The 23,628-nt window shown below is 36.8% G+C and overlaps 1 protein-coding gene and 1 pseudogene across 1 annotated transcript in view; both read right to left on the minus strand.

The window, feature by feature from the left end:
• Positions 1-23,628, minus strand: part of LOC105305878 (sperm flagellar protein 2) — a 41,474-nt gene that overhangs the window by 1,303 nt on the left and 16,543 nt on the right. The window contains exons 7-13 of the mRNA XM_023523672.1: positions 18,261-18,335; positions 14,869-15,017; positions 10,470-10,597; positions 10,248-10,386; positions 7,602-7,739; positions 3,682-3,833; positions 14-194 (exon numbers count right to left, since the gene is read on the minus strand). Coding sequence (XP_023379440.1) covers positions 14-194; positions 3,682-3,833; positions 7,602-7,739; positions 10,248-10,386; positions 10,470-10,597; positions 14,869-15,017; positions 18,261-18,335 — 962 coding nt within the window. The remainder of the gene's footprint in view (positions 1-13; positions 195-3,681; positions 3,834-7,601; positions 7,740-10,247; positions 10,387-10,469; positions 10,598-14,868; positions 15,018-18,260; positions 18,336-23,628) is intronic.
• Positions 17,630-17,748, minus strand: LOC111731831 (annotated as a pseudogene).

Consider the following 23,628-nt stretch of genomic DNA (forward strand, 5'->3'; position numbering starts at 1 on the left):
AATCACAGCTTACCATGTGAGATACTGCTAAAGAAGCCTGCTGCCAGGTGTCCATCACCAACTTCTCATCTGCCTCAAAGTTCGACTCTACTTTTTCTAGCGAGTAATCGATCTTGCCTTTCAGTATGGTTTTTGGTTTTGATCTGGATGTAGCTGAATCCGGAGAAATAGATATTCGAGAAACTAGAGGAATTCTTTGGAAAACAAACAAACAAAAAATTTATAAAAATTTTGTTTAACAGAACTCTATTTTCATGACCATGTTACCTTGTGAATTTTGTTATCTTGCTTTAATCTCAATTTTCAAAGTTTTCCTGGAAGAACTCTTTAAATGAAGAAAAGACTTTAAAAGACTGCATTCAAATTTGGGGGGTCTAGAACATCTTATAAACAAGGGGAAACTAGAAACAAACAATGACAAAACAGAATTTTCAGGTTTCATTCTCAGTAATTGTGAGGAGGAGGATTCAACAATGGCAATTATGTAGAAATGCAATTTTAAAATTTATCCAGGGCACAAACTTCAGACAAGGAGGAAATCAGTCATAGAAAAGCACACCACGTAGATCTGGGTATCACTTCTTTAAGATGACTAGTCTTTGGCTTCTCGAAATGAACAGTTAAAAACCAGGACGTGACAGATATGAGGTCTGCAAAGGGATGTCCCAGTTAGGCAAAGATGTTCTGCTGGTTGTGGGTACGGAAGAGCTCCAGCAGCCTCCCCATCCTTGAATATATGGTTGATGAAGCCTGTCTCTTTGTTTTGTAAAGTGCTGTGAGAACACAAAGTTAAACTCTCCCTCCCCTTTCTCTCAACCATATGGCTTCTCCATGTAGAGATTTCAGAGCTGCCCTGAGAACATTCTAGCCCCTAAGGATCCCGGGACCTGGAAGGCTAACCGAGGCAGGAGAGATCAACAGAGCAGGATGCTCTTTGTGACTGGGATCCACCTCTGTGATAGAAAGTGCGAAAACTTTCAGCTTGGTGAGGAGTGGGGAGAGAGGAGCTCTGAAGATGTCTTTGCAGACGCTGGTGGATAAGAGTCAGGAGCAGTAATAGGAGCAGGCGTTTGGTTTGGCAGACTCACGCTGCTGGGAAGCAGAGCAATGATTCAGAAAGCTGACTGAACCCTAGCAGACAATTAGCTGGCCTTGTTTGGAAGCATCAGATGAGATTTCTTGAACTTGGCTCTTTGATTCTTAGAGTGCTTGGAATTCTGACCGTTTACAGTGCCTATAAAGGCAACGTGTTGAGGATCTACTACTCCGTGCACGTCCACCCACAAGGACAATTTACACTCAATAATCAAGTAATGCTAAATAAATCTCAGTCTCAGACACACGGTTCTGGGATCGTCTCTAAATGTTTAATATAGCACAACATGCATTTTCCAACATCTTGCTTTGGAGCACAGCAGTGGTGGTGGCCTATTGGTTAGAAAATGAATTTCGGTTTAGGATTCATTTCCTGGGAAATAACTCCGGTCTAGCTAGCTCTGCCTATCAGTAGATGTGAACTGGGGCATGCCACTTGACTTTCTGAGGCTCCGTTCCTCTTGGAATAATACAAATACAACAATAATTGTATCAATATTATTGTTACTAATTGTTAGTAATTACTATTAGTTAACTAATTTTTAATTATTATTATTATTAGGTTGTTGAAGGAATAAAATCGACAAGCTTTGTGCAAATGCTTGACACTGCTTCTTTCCTTATGTTAGACTGTGGTGGTTGGTGGGTTGGTTGATACACTGATTGAGAGTTCTCGTAGATACTTACAGAAGTGATTTGAGGTTAAGATTGGTGCAGAGTTGTTCTGCAGAAAATAAGAACTGGCTGTTCTTTTGCCTGCCTCATTCTTCTAACCAACATTAATAGCATCCTCATTATGCCTGACTTGTTATTTTGTGCTAAGAACAGAATGCGCTGCTACTGTAGACATTGAAATCTGGCCTCTTTTGATGGTTCTGATGGTTCGTATTGCCTTTGGAATTGTTCATTGTTTTTAATTTCAAAGTTCTCTTTCAGTAGCTTGCTGAGTTAAACATTTCTCTTGTATTTGTATCAGGAAGAGAGTATAAACTTTCCTTCCTGTGTTTTCTTGTTGACACCTGGGCCTGACAGGGACACAATGGGACTAGATGGCAGGGGTCTAGAGAGAAGAAATGCGCCTCAGATCACTGTTTAACCCTTTCGTGCTCAGGCCATTTCAAATTCTGTCTGGAATAAGGGAGGGAAAAAAAAAAGCAAGAACATGCCATACTCACAATTAAAACAGTGCATGTAAGAAAGAATAGTTTATTGTCACATTATGCAATAACAATAATAGTCACCACTTATGAGAATCATTGGGACTACGTCTCAAGTCTTCTGATTCCCATACATGGTAGTAAGTGCTCTGAGGGTTTCATTTTCTTTGATCTTCACAACAACCCTTCTTTACAGATAAGAAAATCAAGGCTTGAGAGCGTTGGGGTGGCATTCCAAAACAGTAAATTTTGTCTTATTTTATTTACATATAGCTAGTAAATAACAGACCCAGGATTGAAACTAGATCTGACTTCAAAACATATTCACCACCCCACATTTAGTTTGAGCAACCCCTGCTACATATATCGACTGAGTATGCTTGAAAAATAAGGTACATTCGATCTACAATACATAACATCTTTCCTTGGAAATTTAAATTTAATGTTTAGTGCTTGTATATTATTTTTAAAACATAACTTCTTTTCCCCTCATCATATCTACAGTTTCTTATTTTCTCACAATGTGCTTACCAGTCATGAAAAAATATTACTTTAATTCTTAATTCTATTTTAGTAAATTATTTATTAATTCATATAATTTTTAAGAATTCTGAGTTTTATTTTTTTACTACATTATTTTCTTTCTTTTTTCTGTCTTTTAATGTTGAGAATCACATCACATGAATTACCAGCACCTCCATTCCCCATTTCTTAAAGATGTTTTTTTCTGTTTATAGGATTTTCAGGATTTAGGATCTTTCCCCACCCCTGTCCCCTACCCCCTCAGGTCTATTAAAGTAATTATGTACAAAACTTTTATATCGCACAGGAGTGTTTGGCTAAAAATAAAATTTTTGTCCCACCCTTACCACCAAGTTAATTTTCTTGCTGGCAGGAATCTGAAGTTAGACTATTAATAAGTCTTTTGGTCTCATGTGACTAAGTTGTTACTATTTCTCAACTTCCTTACCTGTGAAAGACTCATAACCCCCTTCCATTTTCATTTACATGATGCAACGTGCACACACACACACACACACACACACACACACACACACACACCGGCTTGGGACTTTTCATTAGTGGTAGAGGTTCACAATCCCTTACTGGAAACTTGTGGGGTCAATAGTATTTCAGAATTCAGAATTCATATGTACTGTATACTCCCGAATATACAGTTGGAAGCACTCCATAACAATACACTCTATAACTCTGTAGCACGAATGAGTAAATATTCACTATAAGTGGAACAAATAATGCATATCAATAGTCTTAAGTCAAAGTTAGAAAAAATGTTCAGTTTTTAGAGCTTTTGTTGAATTTTGGATTTGTATTTACAGGCATATGGCTTTTATTAGTGGAATTCAATATAAAATCACAAAGCTTTATGTTCAGACCAATTACAGTGCAACACGATAGCTTGCCTTACCTAACTTGGTTTTCCAAAATGTCTTTACTATCCAGTTGGACCAATGGGATGCGAGTAAATCTCTTAGTCTCCTCTGTTGGGATTTTGCATTCCATTCCCCTGTAATAATCTTGAAGGAGTCTCTTCGTATCTTGGAAACGGTTCAGCTCTGCCTTTAACAGCAAATATGAATGTTAATACTCAACAAAAAACAAACTGATCTGTATATATTTTCCATAAAGCTCTGTGAGCACTATTTTAAAACATTTATGTTGAAGTCAATTTTCTGGAGATTAAGAAAGAGAATTAGCTACAAGTATACATGTAAAATTTCATAAAAATTAAAGAAAACTGGTGACTTTGTGTTCTCTGTCCTCATTGAGTATGATTCCACTTAATAAGTTGACATTTCTATGTCTCTCAATATTGTGACAAAAGATTGTATGATGTCTGAAGTAGTATAAATTAGTATTTTGACATTAAGAATTCTTCCTGTCTCCCAATCAGCTAATACATTAACAAACATTTGAGTGTCTTCTGTCAGAGGTAACATGTTAGTTAATTTGAGATACCAAAATATTATACATATACATAAAACATACAGATACAGATACAAATACCATAAACTGAAATACAAAATAAGACTAGGTTTTGGTTCTCTAGTTATGGAGAAACGACAAAAAGTAAGGTAAGGAGATGAGGGAGTGTTTTCTTTTTAGTTTCCATTCTTGCTCAGTATGTAAGGTAGGGAGGTCACTCCTATGCTCACAGTGAAACCCCTCTGCTGGCTTTGCCAGTAGGTGCCTTGAGGAGCTGGTGGCAAGGTGGGCATCAGTTATTCACAAGTGACTCTGTGCCAGCCACGTCATTTCCTTTTGCAGTAACGATGAAACACACATGTAGTGAGACCCTGCACAGTTCCAAATACATAATTGTAGACCATGAGTTTTCCAACCTGTTCTCTCATTAGGTGTCAGATGAGCTGTCATATCGTGCTTCTCTTTGGCTGTGTAAACGTGACCTCCAGACTTTGCTTTAGTTAGTGGGTGTACTTAAACCAATACCTGAGGGCTTAAAGACTGAAGCTCTTATTCAGTGTATTCCATGATAGCTAGTTAATTACAGAAAGCATCTTTCCTAAAGAGAATGAAATTTACCTAGTGTTCAAAGCCCTTAGCTAAACCTAACCCAAGGGTATTTATGAAGGGTTCCTTATATTTATCAAGCAATTACCATTGCTATTTATTTTATAAAACATTACAAAATAGTCTTGTACTGTCGTAGTCACCGTTTGGAACAAATAAATGTCTGCTTTGCACTGTAGTCTGCAAACAACAAGAATCGTTTCAATAAATTTGTTTTTGATATTGAAAAGCTATGCCAAATTGCTCCTGAAAAGCTATTTTCTGCATTATTAAACTTTTCTAGCTAAATGAATGAAACAGAAAAAAATCTATTTGGTTAATTTGAAACTATGTTATACAGTAAGATTACCATTCATATATTATTAAAAATTATGGAACATATTTAAATACTCTACTTGGATTTTAAACATAAGTATATATATTTAAATAATTTTTCAAACTAGCTTTTTGAAATGATTAGAAAAAGTAAACATTTTTCTCTTTCCTTGACTAAAGAAACAAGTTGAATTTTAAAACATTCATATGTGAACTAATTTCATAGTCTGACAGTAAGTGTGTGTACCTGTTGTGCTTAAATTTGGTAAAACAGTAGAGAGAAAATGAGTCTTGTAAACTATATTCATGAGAACCTGCACAATATCACACTTAAAATTAGTCACATGGAAATGTAAACTCAATTTGTACAAATTGGATATTGATGAATAACTTTGAGAAATTGAAGGAATGTGTTGCAAGGTTATAAAAAATTATTGTCATTAAATTATAGCTTTACATTATTTGGCAAGTAACTTTAAAAATCAGGAAATTATTTCCTCCTTAACTTAGAGAACTGAACTCTTTATGATTAAGTTCAGTAGATCTTATTTTATACAATAGGTACTTGAGACCTCGTTATATTATTTTATATAAAAGATTAAGGGGCATAATTTGATTCATATATAGCTAACTATGAATAAGATGTCATTCTATATCTAATATTCTCAGATAAGCAGAATTGATCAAGATTCTGCTCGTGTTTACGATACCTAGTTAAACAATGCTTTCTGATTATTTTTGTCATGAAAATCTTAGTTTTGAAAGGAATCTTAGAAATAATCTAGAATAGCATTTTCTAAAATTTATTTTGTAGAAAACTTGTCCTATAAGCTGTTACCTTCTTTTCTCCTAGTTGGTTTGGATGTAGATTCAGTTTCTCAGGGCGTGAGACTTAAATATAGGTATTGTTGAGCTATAAGAGTTATACCATTTCCAAAAGAGGTATGTATTGCTTAGACTAATGATTCACAAAAACTCTCTATTACTTTTACGTGCACTATTGGATTTCAGTTATTTCTGCTATAAGCTTTTGACACACCTGTTCCAACATGCAATCTCTGCTTGCCTAAACTGGTGTCCTGGGATGCTACCCAGACTGGTTTTGGCTGCTTGGGTGTCTCACTTTAATCCTTTGTACAATCTACGTCTTGTACCTCCCATCTGGATCCCAGAGTTAGTAATTGATGAGGCTGTTCCTGCCTCTCAGGCCTCTGATGACTTTTCAGGCCTCCTGTGGTCTAAATCTGTCACTGGTGTGTCCCTTTGAAACTTGAAAGTACTAGCATTCATGGTCATTTATTGAACAAGCATTTATGGAACACCTACTATATGCTAGCTCTGGTGATTGTCAATTAAATATTCTCATTTCCTGCAGGAGCTGCTCATGTAAGTTAATCAGCTTAAAACTAGAAATGTCCCCCTTTCCATTCTCCAACCTTAATGTTATTCTCTTATGAAAAAATACTCATGTAGACATGACTTGACCATGACAGCCTTTATATTCCCCTCAGCTTGACTAAATTTTAGCCAGTCCTCTTCCTAATTCTAGGCTCCTGACCTCCCTGTTCTTAGAGCATTGACTTTGGAAAACTTGTAAATCATTTCTCTGTCTCTTTGAGATGTAAGTCTTTTAAAGAGCTTCTTTCCAGTTTTAGGACCCAGAACTATTTTTCTCTGGGACCTGGGAACCATCTCTTTGATCAAGAAGAGAGCCCCCTTCTCTCTAAGCTCTTCCCCTAGCTTTGGAGGGTGACTTGTCCAAGTGGTAAACTCCCTCTTGTCATGAAGATTGGACAACATTTACTCTCCTTTTTGGCAAGGCCAATGAGAAAACACAGATGTCCTATTACTTGCCCCTCACCCCCATTCCAGCTCTTAAAAACTCTCCATACTTATCTTGGCAGAGCAGGGTATCCATGCTTGGTCTGTGTTTTCTCCCTATTATTAATAGTAGTCTTAGAATAAAATTAATGCTGGTCTTTCTGTCCAGAGTGATTTTCTATTTAACAGGCTGCAATATAAGTTAATCGGATTGTTCTAATGAGTGGGCTGCTTTTCCAATTCAGACATATACTTTTTTCTTGAGTCAAATGCTTGCTGAGTCTGATCTAGCCCATGCTTTGTGGCAGGGATGCTTTCCTGGGCTTCAGCTGGTCACCTTGGGTGTGTGCTATGAGAGGCTGACCAGGTAACAACCAGTAGAGACATCATCTCTGGGTTACCCTCCACACCTCTAGGCCACCTAGAAGCAGAGCTGATGAGTGATGGCTTGAGATGCTCCCAATTCTGGTGCTTGTTTGGCAGGGGCCAAAATCATTTATTTCAGCTAACTTCCTGGGCAAGCTGGAGCTCAGGGCCAGCAGAGTGCTGTGAGTAAAATCAGCCCTGAACAGACCCCTTAACTTCCCAAAGCAATCGTTGCACAAGGAATGATGTGGCTGTGGAGGGAAGAGTCTGTGTCATTGTGACCGTTGCTCTTACCTGCATCAGGGAGAAGAAATGGTTCATCGTTATTCCAGTGGAATCCTGGAACCAGCTCTTGTTAATGATGTCCAGACGCTCCTGCTCCGCCTCTTCCTTCCGGGCATCGCAGATGTCCCAGAGGCGGTCTCGTAAATCCTGAACAGAAAGAAGCTTCACCATTAGGCTTTAGGGTCATGGGTCAAACTACCTCAGTGTAATAAAATTAAAATCCTTTGCCTGCCTTAAAAATGTCCCTAAAGAAAATTTAGACGTACTGCACTCATGCATTGTATTCCTCCAACAAATACTTATTCTGCTTCAATTCTGTGTCTGAAAGACACCCGTGATCACCACAGATCCGCTGCGGTTCACTTCAGTCATGGTGGCTGTGATTTGTGCATTGTAATCCTTCCTCAGAAAACACTGCTGCTGCATTAAAATCTATCAATCAAAAACCGTAGCAAGGAAATGGGTAGAAATGGAACAGTTTACAAGGGTTCTTAACTTACTTTCATCAGTTTTTGCAAGATCATGTATGTATAAAAATGTAAAAAGAGAATAGAGCAGTTGTTTCAATCAGAGTTACCTATGACACTTTAATAAAGACTGAATGTGAGAAAAGGGCCCGCCCTAAACCTGAAGAGCCCATTCATCATCCGGAACAAAGCAAAGGCAGGTTTATTTTCTTAAAACTTCAGAAGTTTCTCTGCTGTATAGTCCTGCTGAAGATGCATTGCTAAAATATTTATAATATCATTAATGTGGTTGATTTGGCAAAAACTTATGAAATCTCCCAAATAAAGACCATATGTTATTTTCTACTATCTATCTTATATGTACAAGAATTTTTCATATTTTAGGTAACTGAAAATTAAAATAAACTTAAATTAATTTAAAATATGTTAAATAGATTAAATATATAATTTAAGAGTGGAGATGTATTTTTTTAAACTGACCACAAAGACAAGCTATAAAGAAAAATTTTCTATATTTGTCTACATAAACATTAAAGGATTTTTGCATATTAAAACTCATATCGAATAATATAAGGCAAACATCAAACTGAGAATGTAATTGTAGCATATGACCAACAGATGATTTGTATCCTTAATCTATAAAGAGGTCTTAGAAATCAGTAAGAAAAAGAGTACACCACAACATAAAAATGGGAAGAAATCATAAACAGGCTTCAGGAGGAAGAGGAATAAATGACATATGTGCGGGAAAAAAAATGGTCAACTTTAATTGTAGAAATAGAAAGGCAAATTATAGAAGATACGCATATTTTGCCCGTTATATTGGCAAAAATGAACAAAAAAGATAGAACACAATATTTTCTTCATTATCATAATCTGTTTTTGAAGTGACATTTGCAAATTTTATGTGTTTAAAAATTAAGCATAATTTTAGAATGGGCAATTTCTATTTTTTAGAAATTTATAAAGAAATAAAGATGTGGTAAATATTCTGCTGGATGATATTTTACTGTGTAATTTTCCATAATAAAGGTTGGTGCTCAACAAATATTTGTTAATGAAATGGTGACTAGTAGAAATTTGTTAAATACATTATGATACAGTCGATTAATGAAATATCTTTTAGACATAAAAATGACGAGGCAGATGAATTTGTATTGAGAAAGGAAATGTATTCTATTGTTGAAGAAGAATGGTACAAAACCATATGTACACTGCAGTCACATGTTTCGCAAAAATAATTGCCCCAAGGTAGTTAACAATGGTTAACTAGTGGCAATGGGATTACGAATTTGTCATTTAAAATTTTTCTTCTTTTTATTATCTAATTTATCTACAATAAACATATGATACATTTGGAATTAGAAAAAATATCCCACATAAGATATTTTTAATTTCGAAACTTCCTCATTCTACCAACAATCACCTGGCTGATACGGGGAAGAAGTTTAGAGTCGGTCTGGCATTATGAATAAGTAGAAAAAAGATAGAAAAGGTAGATATTTTTTTGGATTTACATAGCTATTTATTACCGTTTGAGGAGTGTCTAAGAACAGGTAAAATACTTCAGCTTTACTCTGACGTTTGTTAATTCAGTATCTCTTGGGTTAAATCCTTTAGCACCCCATGAATCTAAGTCACCGTCATGCTTTACTTTAATTTCAATAGCTTCGCAACTGATTTCCCAACTGGTCTCCTTACTGCTTTTACTCCACTGAAGACTCTTTTAAAACCAGAAGCCAAAGTTTCAACTCTCATTCAGATCAACACCAATATCCTAACAATGACCTTCAAGGCCTTAGAGAATCTAGTCTCCTATGATCTCTCTGACCTCATCGGCGAATACTCTGGCCCATGCTCGCTCTGCTCTGGCCGCGCCTGCCTCCTCGCTGTTCTTCACACATACCGAGCAGGCTCCCCTCTCAATACCTTTGCCTTTGTTTTCTCCTGTGATCAATATACTCTTCCCCCAAATATCTACATGGCTCACTCAATCACTTCTGTACTGAGTTTGCTCAGTAGGGGCTCGGCGGGTGTTTTTGCAACCACTCTTGAAAGATAAGTGTTCAAACCATTTCCATCCTCATCCTTGCACCTCTTGAAAGTAAAAAGGAAATGAATTAGGGTTTCGCAGTATAAGATGTGAGTGTGTGGAGACACCGGCCTAGTAGCTCGCAGTTTTCCTTACATTCACTCTTTGGTGTAGTTCAGCCTTTGTTTCCTCATCATCCCACAAGTCCTCAGGAAGAGAGTTGAAATCAGCCTGCCATTGAGATACAAAATCTTGCTTGTGATCCGGACGCCTTAGAAACTGCTGGAAACTTGTTCTGTAAGGCATTAAGAGAATGAGATAGAGCTTGCACGTCATATCTGTAAACTGCAAAATTCAAACTTTGGAAACTTCACTTACCTAATATTATATAAGTAACCAAGCACAACATGCTGGTCTTCTCTCAGATGCCTGAGTACTGTTTTGATGGAGTTTACATAGGAATTTTCTATTAGTTCCCAGTAAGGTACTAAAAATGAAGGTATTTCCTGTTAAATGGCAAAGCATAGAAATCATAAATCTAAAGTGAAAATTCTTCTGAATAATGAGTCAAAAGAGCAGAACTAAGCAAGAAGATCAAAATGCAACTGCTAATACGTAAAACATTTGCTGTGAAACTCCTTGCTCCTTTCTTTTCTCCACCTCCACTAACTCCTGAGAATACTCATCTCATAAAGCCAGGAACAAAGGTTGTCTTATTTGCCACTTTACATTTTTCCATAGAATTTCCACAGTGTCTGAGACATAGTAGGTGCTCCAGAAATATTTATGGAATGAACGAATAAACTGCATTGTCACAGATGTCACATTTTCTTTATGTTGGAAAACTGCCCACTATGAAGAACACCTAGTGTTCATGTCAGAATGATGATGGATTATTTCTCCGAATTCACACAAGAGATTTTATCTTTGCTCTGTGCATCATGAAAATTGGCAAGTTGCTTTTATGTTATCTTTAATGATACGAACACACAATCAAAAAAAAATAATCAAAATGAAATAAAATTGAAGATACTTATTATATTCAACATAAACTTGCCGTACTCATTATTCTCTTATTGGCTGTGCATATTTACGAAGGGGATCACACATGGGAACCTTAGAGGTCATATGGGCTAATTTTCTCTCTAACTTAGAAATGCGAACTACTAGACATAGATTATCCAGTCTCTCTGTGGACTTCACTGATGTATTAAGCATGACATTTCAAGGCAGCTCCCTCCAATATCACACAACTCATATTACTGGAAAATTCTTCCTTATGTTGAGTAGAACTTTGCCTTCCTGTAGTTTCCACTTAGCCATAGCGGTGCCCTTTGGAGAAGAACAGACTATATTCATACATCCTTCCCTATGACAGCTTGTCAAACATGTGAAGACGTCAGTGAGGAGAGGTAGGCTGGGATTCAGGAAGAAACTTGCTTGTTTTGGGATTCCCAGCATCCGGTGCAGCACATAATGGATGCTCAGTAAATGTTAATATAAATGTAGTTCAACTAACCCGAACCCAATTTTATCATCTGTTAAATTTTTAGGAGACTGGGTGGCTTCATCTATTTCTAAAAGTCTATGATTCTATGTCCAACCATACTTCAAGTATTCATTCACCTAAATTAAATATTTACACTTCCTTTAATGCTCCTTTGACATTATTTTAACACCCTTTTCTTACCTAGTTTCCCCCTTCTGTTTCTAGTTTGTCATGATCTCCCTTAAAGGATGTGGGATCCAGAAGGGTGATAAAGGCCATTTTAAATAAGCCCACCACACTAAACCTCTCACCTGGTTGACTTCAACCTATTATTTAATACTGCATGCATGAAGAGTTGCTACCTAAGAATGGACCTAATTAGACTAACATCCTGCTCACTGCTCTCATTTCTCTATAAGAACTTCATGAGAAGTTGTCAAATACTATTTTAAACACAAGATATATGACGTCTTTGGTACTTCTCTGACCTGCCTATCCAACCTTGCTATCAAGAAAAAGGAATGGGCCAGTTCAGCAGGACTTAGTGAAACTGTGTGGGCTCTGGGTGATCAGTTTTGTATTTTATAAGTGCTCAGAAGTCATACATTTATAATTATCTCTGAAATTTTGTCAGGGATTAATGTATAGCTTATTTGTCTACACATTACTAAATCCCATCTGCCTTTCATTAAATATTTAGACATCTTCCTACATCTGGTCGTCCAGAATCTCCTGTATCCTCTGTGACTTCTATGAGTTACTGGTAATGTTATATCTCTACATTCTTCCAGTCTCTGGGATGTAATTTTTCTGTATTTGGGGGCTTGAACTTATGTGATGTGACTAGTCGTTCAGCTCTATCCTTTCCAATTAAACAGCCTTCTCTTCGTTGGAGAAGATTGAGCATAATAGGAAATCAGTAGGCAAAGCAGATAGTCGCCAAAGTTTCAGAGCTGGAAAGCAAAGAAGACCTCTCACTTTGCCTTTGCCTCCTTGGTTCTCTCTGCACCTTCTCTTGTGGCTGGCAAAGGGGAGGGACCAACACTTTCCTCAAACTTGGCTGCTGCCTCCACCTGAGAGAGCCAGATATGAAAGCAAGCACTGTCTCTCTCTCTGTCTCTGTCTCTCTCTGTCTCTGTCTGTCTCTGTCTCTGTCTGTCTCTCTCTCTCTCTCTGTATGTGTGTGTGTGTCTCTTTCTCTCTCTCCCTCCTTCCTCTTCCACATGTCTATTAAGGTAAGGTAGATCTGGAGCCCTAGGAAGGAGGCCTGGAACTAGAGTGATCAGATAACGTATATGCCGAGTTAAATTCACCGATGATCTGAAATTCAAATTTAACTAGGACGTCTATCTGTCTTTCCTTTTCCTTGGCAAGCTCTGCAACTCATGTGTGAGAAGTTTAGGGTGGGAAAGGACTAGAGTGGATCACTTGTCCAGCTTTATTTTCAGACTCTAGGCCATTTCTAGTTGTAGCAAAAGCTGTTCTCTGCATGGTTCTGTTTAGGTAACTAGCAGTCTGTGCTGCACATCTTCTCATTGTCCCTCCTGACCAACTTCTATCCTTCATTCTCCGCCCTGTGCAGTGCTCTGGAAGACTACCTTACGAGAACGACCCCAGGAAACTCCCTTGCCTTCCACCTCCTGGGTAAAAGATACGAGAGCAGGGAGAACAGGGGGTCTGGTTATGTACTTCTCTCTTCCTTCGTGCTGAATCACAGCGGGTGGCTGCATCCCTCTGCTGAAGGCCACAGCTCCTGTCAGATGGCCCTCTCCATGCCGAGGGCCTCTCGAGGGCCAAGCATCTGCTCCTTCTCCCCACCTCCTCAGGCCTAGGTGCCATAAGGGCTGCCAGTTATCCCTTTTTCAGGGGTATGTTCCAGGGGTATGTATCCTTATATGTTTCCTTACCTGCTGGTCATACATATGTAAATACTCCCTTATTCAACTCTCCTTAAATTATCATCTGTTTTCTGCCAGAATCTTGACTGCTAGATCTGCATGGGAGCTGGTGCTCTATTTCAGAGTTAATGTTTGTTTGTTTGTTTAACTCTTATCCTCTATTTCCTTTTTGTTCTCTATGATTTTATTTCTCACAGGGGCTTCAAAGTTTGCAGTTAAGGATTTCAATATTTTCGTCCCTTTCTCTCTACCCCTGCCAAGTAATATTATTTAAATTTTATCTTCTCCCAAATCAATTCGATATCCTGCTCTACGACAGTTTTTTAATATATTTATTTTGAAAAGTAATCTCTGTTTGGCTGAGTAATGTCAGTTATACACATCTATAGTTATTTAATTTAATGCTCTCATCGTCACGTATTTCATGTTGTAATTTCCCCTTTGATGCTAATTCATTCATTCATGCATTAGAGTTGTTACATCCTCTGCACTGCGCTTGATTCTGTACTGAACACGGCGTATTATTCTTCCACGTGTTCCCTCCCCTGAAGAGTTTATAATATAATAACAGCAACACCACAATCACTGCAATTCACGATTGGGTCTCAAACGTCCGGGACAGACAGTCTGCGCTGGGTTGGAGGCCCGCATTGGGAAGAGAGGGACTGAGTCTTGAGAAAAACAAAACGAAAACAAAACTCCGTATCTTTTAAAAAGTTTTAAAGGAAAGACCATTCTATGTGATTGTCCCTAAGATGATGTACCTATTAAAGCAACCGGATGTGCCTGGGTTGCCACTGGGCTTTGCAGTTGTCAGGGGACACAGAACTGAGTGGAGCGTCCAGGGCTCACCTCAGGCGACCCCTCACCTTACACTACTGTACCCACTGACAGTTCTCGAGTCTGATGGGTCCTCGTTCTTTGATTAGTACACTTAGCTTCAAAAAATGTCTTCTATTTCTAAAAAAGTTAGAGGTTAAATTTCACTTGAAAGCATTATGATGGGAGCATGAGAACATGAATGGAGGGCTATAATTTGCTGCATATGTGTTCTGGGGAAGTCATTCTTCCAGGAAACTGGAGCTCTGCTTGTCCTTGGGAAGAAATTTGTCCTTATAGAAACCATTTGTCCCTCAATTTCAGCACTCAACAGCAGTTCAAAGTATGACTCAGAAATTTGAGGGAACAGAGAAAGGATGAGATGTGGGTAAATGAGTAGTCTCAAAAATCATCATGGCTTTTTTACACACACACACACACACACACACACACACACACATCCCAATTACCGGCTATGAAAGGCCTTCTGGATGGTGCAAATAATGGTATAAATCTTACTACAAACAGGAAAAAGAATAGATTCTACTATCTTGAATCAAAACTGCCATACCTCAGGAATTGGTTCATTCACATAGACCCATTCTTCTGATCCTGGCTTAGGTGGTGGTGGCACTGTTGGAACAGGTGACACATCTACAGATTCAGCAGGTGATTTCTTTACCAGTACTTTCCCTCCTGGTGATTTTCCTTTAGGAGAACCTTAAACACACATATTAAATCATTCCATTACAAGTGGAATGGGACCAGATTCTGGTGGATGAATATATCTATGATTGCCATGGGCTTGAGGTAATTCATAAATTACTTTTTAAGCAATTTTGGGCAGCCTTACCAAATCAAAAATCAGAAACCTCTTTCTCTACAGCCCCCAGATTAATCAATAACAACAATAGCAGTATTTTTTTTTAAAGCAATCCAACTTCTCTCATTCATTTGGCTATGAAAAGCAACTTGATATTTTATTTTCATCTCTGTCCTTGCTTCCATGATAAACATAGGATTCTTACAAAGTTTAGAGTTTAGAGCAAAGTGTATTTAACTTATTTTTTAAATTTTACTGCAAAAATTGGAAAATTAAACTCTCCACCCTGAATGAGAAAGAAGGCAGCTATAACATGAGTGATGCTCTTGGTGTTCTTTGAAGCCCAAGGGAAGAAGAGGGAGGAAGGAGATTATTTTAAGAGTTAGCCAGAGTCGATGAGGAATGTGGGGGAGGAGAAGCAGGGGCATCGTAGCTCCTGATTATTCCCACATTCCCTGCATGAGGCACAAGGTTTCTGAGCAGGAAACTATATTTCTTGCTACAGTTGTAAAGTATGGATGAAGGTAATTGCTGTGCCGTAAGCCTGCTGAATTAAGGCATGAGAGAGAGAAGGGAGGAAGAGGAGAGGGAGGACAGAGGAAGGGAGAAAAAGGAAAGAGAGAGGAAGGAGGAAGAAGATGAGAAAAAGGAGGAGAAAGAGGTCTACTTGCAGTTCAGAATCCAGAAAGGGCACATGCTTCACTTTCCGTGGTAGCATCATGAGGGGATCTAGGCCAGTCAAGTGACACCCTTATGGTCTGAAAGACCTTGTGACTGACCGAAGTACCTTAACTCAGAAAGAACCATTTTCCTTAAAGGATCAAGGCTATTAGATTTTAGAAATTCATTCCATTTAAATTCCACTTACCTTCACATTACTTCTTGAGATTTTAGATGCAATTTATAGATGACTGTAGAATTGGGAGCTCTTTCTTTCCCCCAAATATATTTCTTTAATGAATATTATTTAATTATAATGCTCTTTAAGAAGTAAATATATCTTTCACTTTTATACTAGTTAAAATATATGAATTAAAAGTAGAGGGGAAATTGTCAGTTGTATTTTGTGGGCAGTTAGGTGACTTCTACTTACACATTTAAAAATAGTATCCATTATTCACCATTATTCACAGGACTGAAGTCGTATCTAGATTTTTTTTTTTAATTTAGAAAAATTTAAGAAAGTTTTTGTTTAGTCAATAATCTAAATGTTCATATATACTTTTTTCATATGATGACTTTTGATCCATTGACCTGAAACTTTGGTGAAATAAAAGTGATAACAGTATGACCATTTTAAGATAAATTTCTCTAAGAATAATTCCTAAGAATAACTTTGTAATTATAAATGTGAGACTGGAATGAGTTTCTTTTTCTTCTTCACATATTTCAAATATTATTAAAGCCAATAGGATTTTAGTAAAATAATAGCAAAAAATTTCAAAAGTCCTTGGAGTTTTTTAAAGTGAGGTAACTGCATGGCTCCAGTGTATGTATTTTACTGGCTGAACTTGTATTTGCTTATGGCTTGTTTGGAGTGTGTATACTTTTAACTAAGGATGCTCTTAGAGCATGTGCACTATTCTGCCTAACTTGATGATTTGGTACCCAGTATGTATAAGTATATTTAATTCCTACTTTTGATGATTCTATGATGACCCTTCGTTTGCTTTTGTTGATCACAAGGAGAAACAAGGGATGAATAATGTAAATATAAAAATTATTCTCCTGTTGGTAAATAGGTGAGAACTGAGAATAAATTATAGCTCTTAACATTTTAGCTAAAATTTTTATCTCAGTGTTAATTCACCAAACAGATTCAGTTATATAAGCCCACCATGTCATATAATCAGAGAAGGGTGAGATTCTTTTTGAGAATCACGGTTATAAATCTTTAAATGTCAAAAATAAAGATATATTTTAGCACATCATTTTGTGAACATTGTACTCTTGGGCAGCAACTACATTGGTCATTTGTAATGAAAATTAAACAAAGTCACACACTCTGTGACAACCCATTTGAATGTACCCTGAAGAATGTCAATTGTCTTTATCCATAACTGCATTTCAATCTTTAATTAATTGGTCCCTATAGCAGCTTCAACATAAATCTAACTAATATTCTTTTAGAGGCTGGAATTTTCTTCTACCAACTGGCAATTACTTTAAAAATTATATCCCCTCTATCTCATAGAAATAGTTAAAAGAAAATAGAAAAAAATGTAAATGAAATTAGGGTCAGGAAAAATACAACTTAAAATAGAAGGTCAAAATCTTCTATTTTAGAAGGAGAAGAATTAGAAGGCATATACTGAGAACTAGGTCCTTGCACAGATACTAAATCTGAGCCACTAATTTGGTTCAGAACTTCTAAAGAGCTAAAATAGAAAAAATAATGCTATCAATTAGCTAATTATCTAACTACTTGGAGGACGAAAAGTTTTCCTGACCCTTGATTCTGAATGAAATTTCTTATCTAGTATTTCTTTCTTTCTTTCTTTTTTTTTAATACCTACAGCACCTGGTCTTCCTAGGTGGTCTTCCATCCAAGTACTAACCAGGCCCGACCCTGCTTAGCTTCTGAGATCAGACGGGATCGGGCACGTTCAGGGTAGCGTGGCTGTAGACCTCACTTAGTATTTCTAATAAGGCTCATTGAATATTGTAGGGGGCATACCATCCCTTCAGAAAATATAATGCCAGGTTATTATTAGTATAATGAAAACCTCACCTCCACTGTTGTGTTATGTCCTAGAGAAAGTTGAAGACTTTTATTCCAAAGTGCTTATCAATGAAAGCAATTCCACGGGGGCCCACGAAATATGGTCTGATATATAGCTTTCTAATGGCATAGTTTAGCCCAAGGATAAGGCCTATGATATCTATGATGAATGGATGTTCTGTATACTAGATATTCTCTAAATTATTCCTTACAAGCAACACTTGTTTTCAACAGGAACTTTGCTAAGAGCCAGGCTGCAGAAACACAGGTTATATTCTTTGTCAGGGGCTTATGGTTTACAAATGCCTGAGAGAAGTATTCGGCGTACACTACTATGCAAATCTAGCTTTTCACTGAGATGGTTAGAAGGCATGAATTCAGAATTATATATAATCATATCTGTCTTTATATGCTGTACCTTTTCTTTTGAGTGACGTGTCACCTTTCTTCCCTTTTCCTTCCTGAAGAGATTCCTTCTTACCATGCAGGGATTCTAAACAAAATCCAACATATAAATATTATTGGTGATTTTCTTCAATAATCTGAGCTATATGATTTGTAAGCAATCAAATACTATTTCTCACAGATAAACCATTACATCTGTGAACCGCATAAAATGACTCAGGCCTTCACTGTGAATTAAAATTCATCTGAAGACAGACTATGGTTAGAAATTTCTTGAATGATAGCCTTGATAGTACTATTCTATTCTGTCACAGTAAGTTTAATATCAACATTTCATGGTGGATTTGATTATAAACTCTTTAATGCAACAGAGCTGCAGAATTTTAAGTTAGTCATCAGACCATTTGAAGCATGTGGCTCTATTTGGATTTATTTCAAGTGAATGATCCTTGTACCATAAGACTGGATCTGTAACAAGAATGATGCCAAAACACCTTGAAGAAGAGTTAAATAACCACATTATTTTGATACTGTGCATCCTTGAACTTCTTTTGACCACACACTTGGTTGCCTTCTGACTTTACATATCCATTTTGCGTTGAATGTAACTTGCAATGCAAAGGATAGATTGGGTATATTCATCTTAGATTCCCTGAATTCTAGTTCAAAAATATATTTGAAGGGCGAAAATGGAAAACTGATGACCTGGAGGTCAATAAGATGTCCCAAATAATAAACCAGTTCCTTGAAAAATTTCACTACTTCTTGTATTATTCACTAAATAGTTTCAATCATTTTCCTTCCTTTGTCCTGAGCTACATTTTTTGTTATTGTTGTTGTTGTTGTTTAGTAGATGGACGAATATATGAGACAATATAAATGCCTGTGATGGAGAGACCCTATCTGAACTATTCTTGTATTTAAAATTGATAGTTATAAGAAAGTGTAAAAGATGCATAGTACATATCCTTACATTTAAATATATCTGACAAAATTCCATAGAAATAAGATAAGTGCAAGACATAGAGAAGGATTAACTTTAAAACTTTAACTTCTAGAAAAAAAAAATCCAAATAGTTGACCACCAAACACATAAATAAACAAATAACCAAACATTTGAATGCATTGCTTTAAAAAAATAAACTTAATAATAATAATATTAAAAGTCTAGATAAGCTGCTAGTTCCTTTCATAACAATATGCTGGGTAACCAATAACTTAACTAGCTCTAAACTTAAGCACAAGGCAACCAAGAAAAGAAGATAAAAATAGAGATATCTAAGATACTGAATTTATAATGTATCGAGGGCAAGTCTAATTTCTGCTGGGAGCAGCATGTACTTGGCCGGCTTTTATTTTTAATCAGTTACAAAATATATTCTGACATTTGGAAGTGGATTTGATCCTGAATTCTTTAGAACATAACTGTGAAGTTTTGCAAATTTAATCCCAAGTGTATTTGAAACAGAGATAAAATGCAGAATCATGTGCAATGTAGAACTACATTTGGACAAAATGACTGTTAATACTCAGTGTACTATGCCTCCTTTTTTACCTCATTTCCGTAATTCTTTTTTTTTTTTTTTTTTTTTTAGTAAATAATTCCTCTTTTCTTTTCCCCTAAAGGAGACTGTAATTGGGTGTTTGAGCTGGGCATGTTCAAAGGCCTTGGGCTTTCAGTTCTAAAATGTTCTCTTTTGAAAAATTTGTAAGTATTTATATACAAATAAACAAATGTGCTGGAAATTGCCCTCCCTAAACTCGTTTATCCAAGCTTCCCTGAACTGTAGAGGCAGCACAGCCTGTTTCAATGCCCCATCAATGCTCCAAAGCACTGAGATCTTCCAATATGCATCCCTGTTGGAAAGCAGTAATCGGGCCTCTGGGGATTGACACTGCCATGCATTTTTTCCACTTGAAATTATTTATTTATATCTGTATTTATTTATATATTTATACGTCATATGTATATTGAATTGTGTGTTCCCCACCCAAAGTTAAATTTTCTTCTGTCACCAAAAATTGTACCCCCTTAACCCTCATTCAACTCCCCATTTCCCCCTTTCCTCTGGTAACCACTAACCCATTGTTCGTGTCCATGAATCTCTGTTTGTCATTTTTTTTGTTGCTTTCAATTTTATATCCCATATACGAGTGAAATCATATGGTTCTCAACTTTTTCTGTCTGACTTATTTTGCTTAGCATGGTAATCTCGAGATCCATCCATGTTGTTGCAAATGGCAGTATTTCATCTTTTCTTATGGCTGAGTAATATTCTATTGTATGTATGTACCACAGCTTCTTTATCCAATCATCTATTAAAGGACATTTTGGTTATTTCCATGTCTTGGCCACTGTGAATAATGCTGCTATGAACATCGGATGCATATATCTTTGTGGATGTTTTCAAGTTTTTTGGATAAATACCCAGAAGAGGGATTCCTGGGTCATATAGTAATTCTTTCTTAGTTTTTTGAAAAACCTCCATACTGTTTTCCATAGTGGCTATACATTCCTATCAGTTGTGTTTGAGGGTTCCTTTTCTCCCACAACCTCTCCAACACTTGTTATTATTTGTCCTGTTGACGATAGCCTTTCTAACAGGTGGGAGGTGGTACCTCATTGTAGTTTTGATTTGAGTTTCCCTAATAGCTAGTGAAGTTGAGCATCTTTTCATATGTCTGTTGTCAGCTTGTATGTCTTCTTGGGAGAAGTGTCTGTTCGGGTTCTCCACTTGTTTTTTAATTGGCTTGCTTTTTTTTTGTTGTTGTTGTTGTTGAGTTGTATGAGTTTCTTATATATTTTGGATATTAGGCCCTTATCGAAGGTGTTGTTTGCAAATATCTTCTCCCATTTGGATGGATGCCTCTTTGTCTGTTGAGGATTTCTTTTGCTGTGCAGAAGCTTTTAAATTTGATATAGTCTCCTTCCACACATTTTTAAAAATCAGGCACTAGCCCTGCCCTTGGTGGAAAAAAAAAAGACAGATACAACCACTTTTTGAAGCAACAATAGCTTTATTATTCCTCCAGTGCACAGTATTCAAAAACACAATTTTACATTCACGAGAAAACTTCAGAAACTTAAAGACTGAACTGTGTTACAACCAGAAACACCAGAGATTGGTTTGAAGGGATGGCCTGGGTACAAAGATGCCCCTAATTGAGAGCAGGCCAGGGGAAGAAGTGAGGAGAGAGCCGTGGCCACAGGTTAAAGGCCAGTTTTGGATAACGGCAGGCTCACTTGATATAAAATATAGAATCATGTACAATGTAGAACTATATTTGGACAAAATGACTGTTAGTACTCAGTTGTTCCTAGCTCTAAAAGTCATTTTAAAGACTTCCATTTTTCCTCCAGACCTCTGAATTGTTTTTTTTTTTTTAAACTCCTAGTGAGGTCATGGGAAAGGGTGTATATTTAATTCGTGGCTTTGTGTTCTATTGGTCACCTGATAAGACAAGTATTTCTTTAGAGTTTGTGAATTTTGCCTTTTGGTAAGCCCCATTTTATTGGATGGAATACAATGGTCTTTAATAGACCATAACATATGTTACTAACAAATTTATTTGCCTAATATAAATAAATGTTAAAATATTCAGACCCATCTCAAATCTCCATGAAGCAGGAAGATAATGAAGTTTAGAAATAGGACCATGACACAATACCAAGAATACCTGGGTAGACTCGTGTAACTGCACAGCCAGCCTCTTATCAAGCTGCAACAAGAAACTAGAGCCACATTTCATTTCGTATACACAGCACAAAACCTGAAAATGACATTCTACCAATATCACACATTTCAACAATTAAGCACTTTACTTTTGTCTTTACTTTCACTTCTACTGCTTAACTTAATGGTTAAGAATCTAGAAAGAACTTAAGCTAAAAAATATTCTCTATACAAGCTCTTTATCCATACATATTATATATCATAAATATATGGTTATCAAGATGTCAGGTTTCTGTCCTTGTATAATAACATAGCACTGAAGTTTAGTTACATGTGCATTCTAGTCTCTGATGAGTGCTGTTGATTTGTTCCCTTATTCATGGGGAAAACTGGCTATGCTAACTCTCATTTTCTTAAGATGTTCTCACTCTACATAAAGCTCTACAGTTCAGCAAACAGATAAATCATGCTTGAAATCGTTCTCTTGATCTGCTCTACACATTCCTTCTGGTTATTCCCTGTGTCTTTCCTCTTCTCATCTGTGGTCTTATTCTAATCAGTAGATCTGAGTGTGAGGACTTCACAGATTCCCCCTACACAGTAAAGTACCTGGGCTTTGTGACAGCCATGCTCTTAGCTACTGAGGACTTTTCTACTTCCACCTGAATGTAGACCTTGGTTTCATATGATTGAGGCTGCTCAAAGTCTGAATCTAGATACATGGACTGCTACTATATTTTATAATGATTTTCTGAGTGAAAATAAGAAACTGACAAACAGGATTATAAATTATTCTGTCAATCACCTGCTGGTGGTTTTCCTTTTGCAGTAGGAGATTTTGAGTGTTCACGCTGAGGATGGGTTTCCTTCTCTTTTTCTGGTTCAGGAAGGGGAGGGGTAGGGGGAGGAGGCTCAGCCATGGAAACTTCTTCTTTTTTCTCAGCTTCCTTTTCTTCTAATTTCTTTTTAACTTTAAAAGGATGATAAGAAAGAATTTTTATTAGGGACTTCACACACCATTTCACTTGAGCTAAAATAAACTACCTAAATTAATATAAATTGTTTTTATTAATTTAAGGCTAAATTCATGTTTTAGGGTTCTACTTTAAGTTATCCGATCCTTAAGAGTTTGAGCCTCTCTGTTTAGTAAGAAATGCCATTCCCCTTGCTTCTGATGGTGGTGGGGATGGTGATGGGGATGGTGTATGTGTGAGTCTGTGTGTGCGTGAGTCTGTGTGTGTGTGAGTCTGTGTGTGTGTGAGTCTGTGTGTCTGTGTGCATGTAGCACATAGACAAGCTTGTTGAGGGGGCACCAAATGTAAAAGCAGCAACTTAGAAGTAGCTAATATAGTGGAATAGAAAAACAAAGGATTATTTCAAAATTTCCAATGGGAAAACAAGGTGATAAAATGTAAAGAAAAGGTGAAGAGCAATGTGATAGAAGAGGTAGGGTTGGGTTGGTGCCGAAATATTATGGGAAAGAAATGTACATCACCAATTTGAATGAATAATTAGATGTAAAGCACTTGTACTAATACACAGTTGTTTTAACCATTCATTCATGTCACAACTATTTATTGATCCTGAATTGTGCCACAACAATGAAGTAAGACTATTACTACTAGTAGTACTTCATTGTACTACCACTGCTACTACTACTAATAATACAAACAACAGTAAGCACATTTCTGGTTGCCAGAGATACAA

The sequence above is a fragment of the Pteropus vampyrus genome, unplaced genomic scaffold (assembly GCF_000151845.1).
Source record: "Pteropus vampyrus isolate Shadow unplaced genomic scaffold, Pvam_2.0 Scaffold400, whole genome shotgun sequence".
Lineage (NCBI taxonomy): Eukaryota > Metazoa > Chordata > Mammalia > Chiroptera > Pteropodidae > Pteropus > Pteropus vampyrus.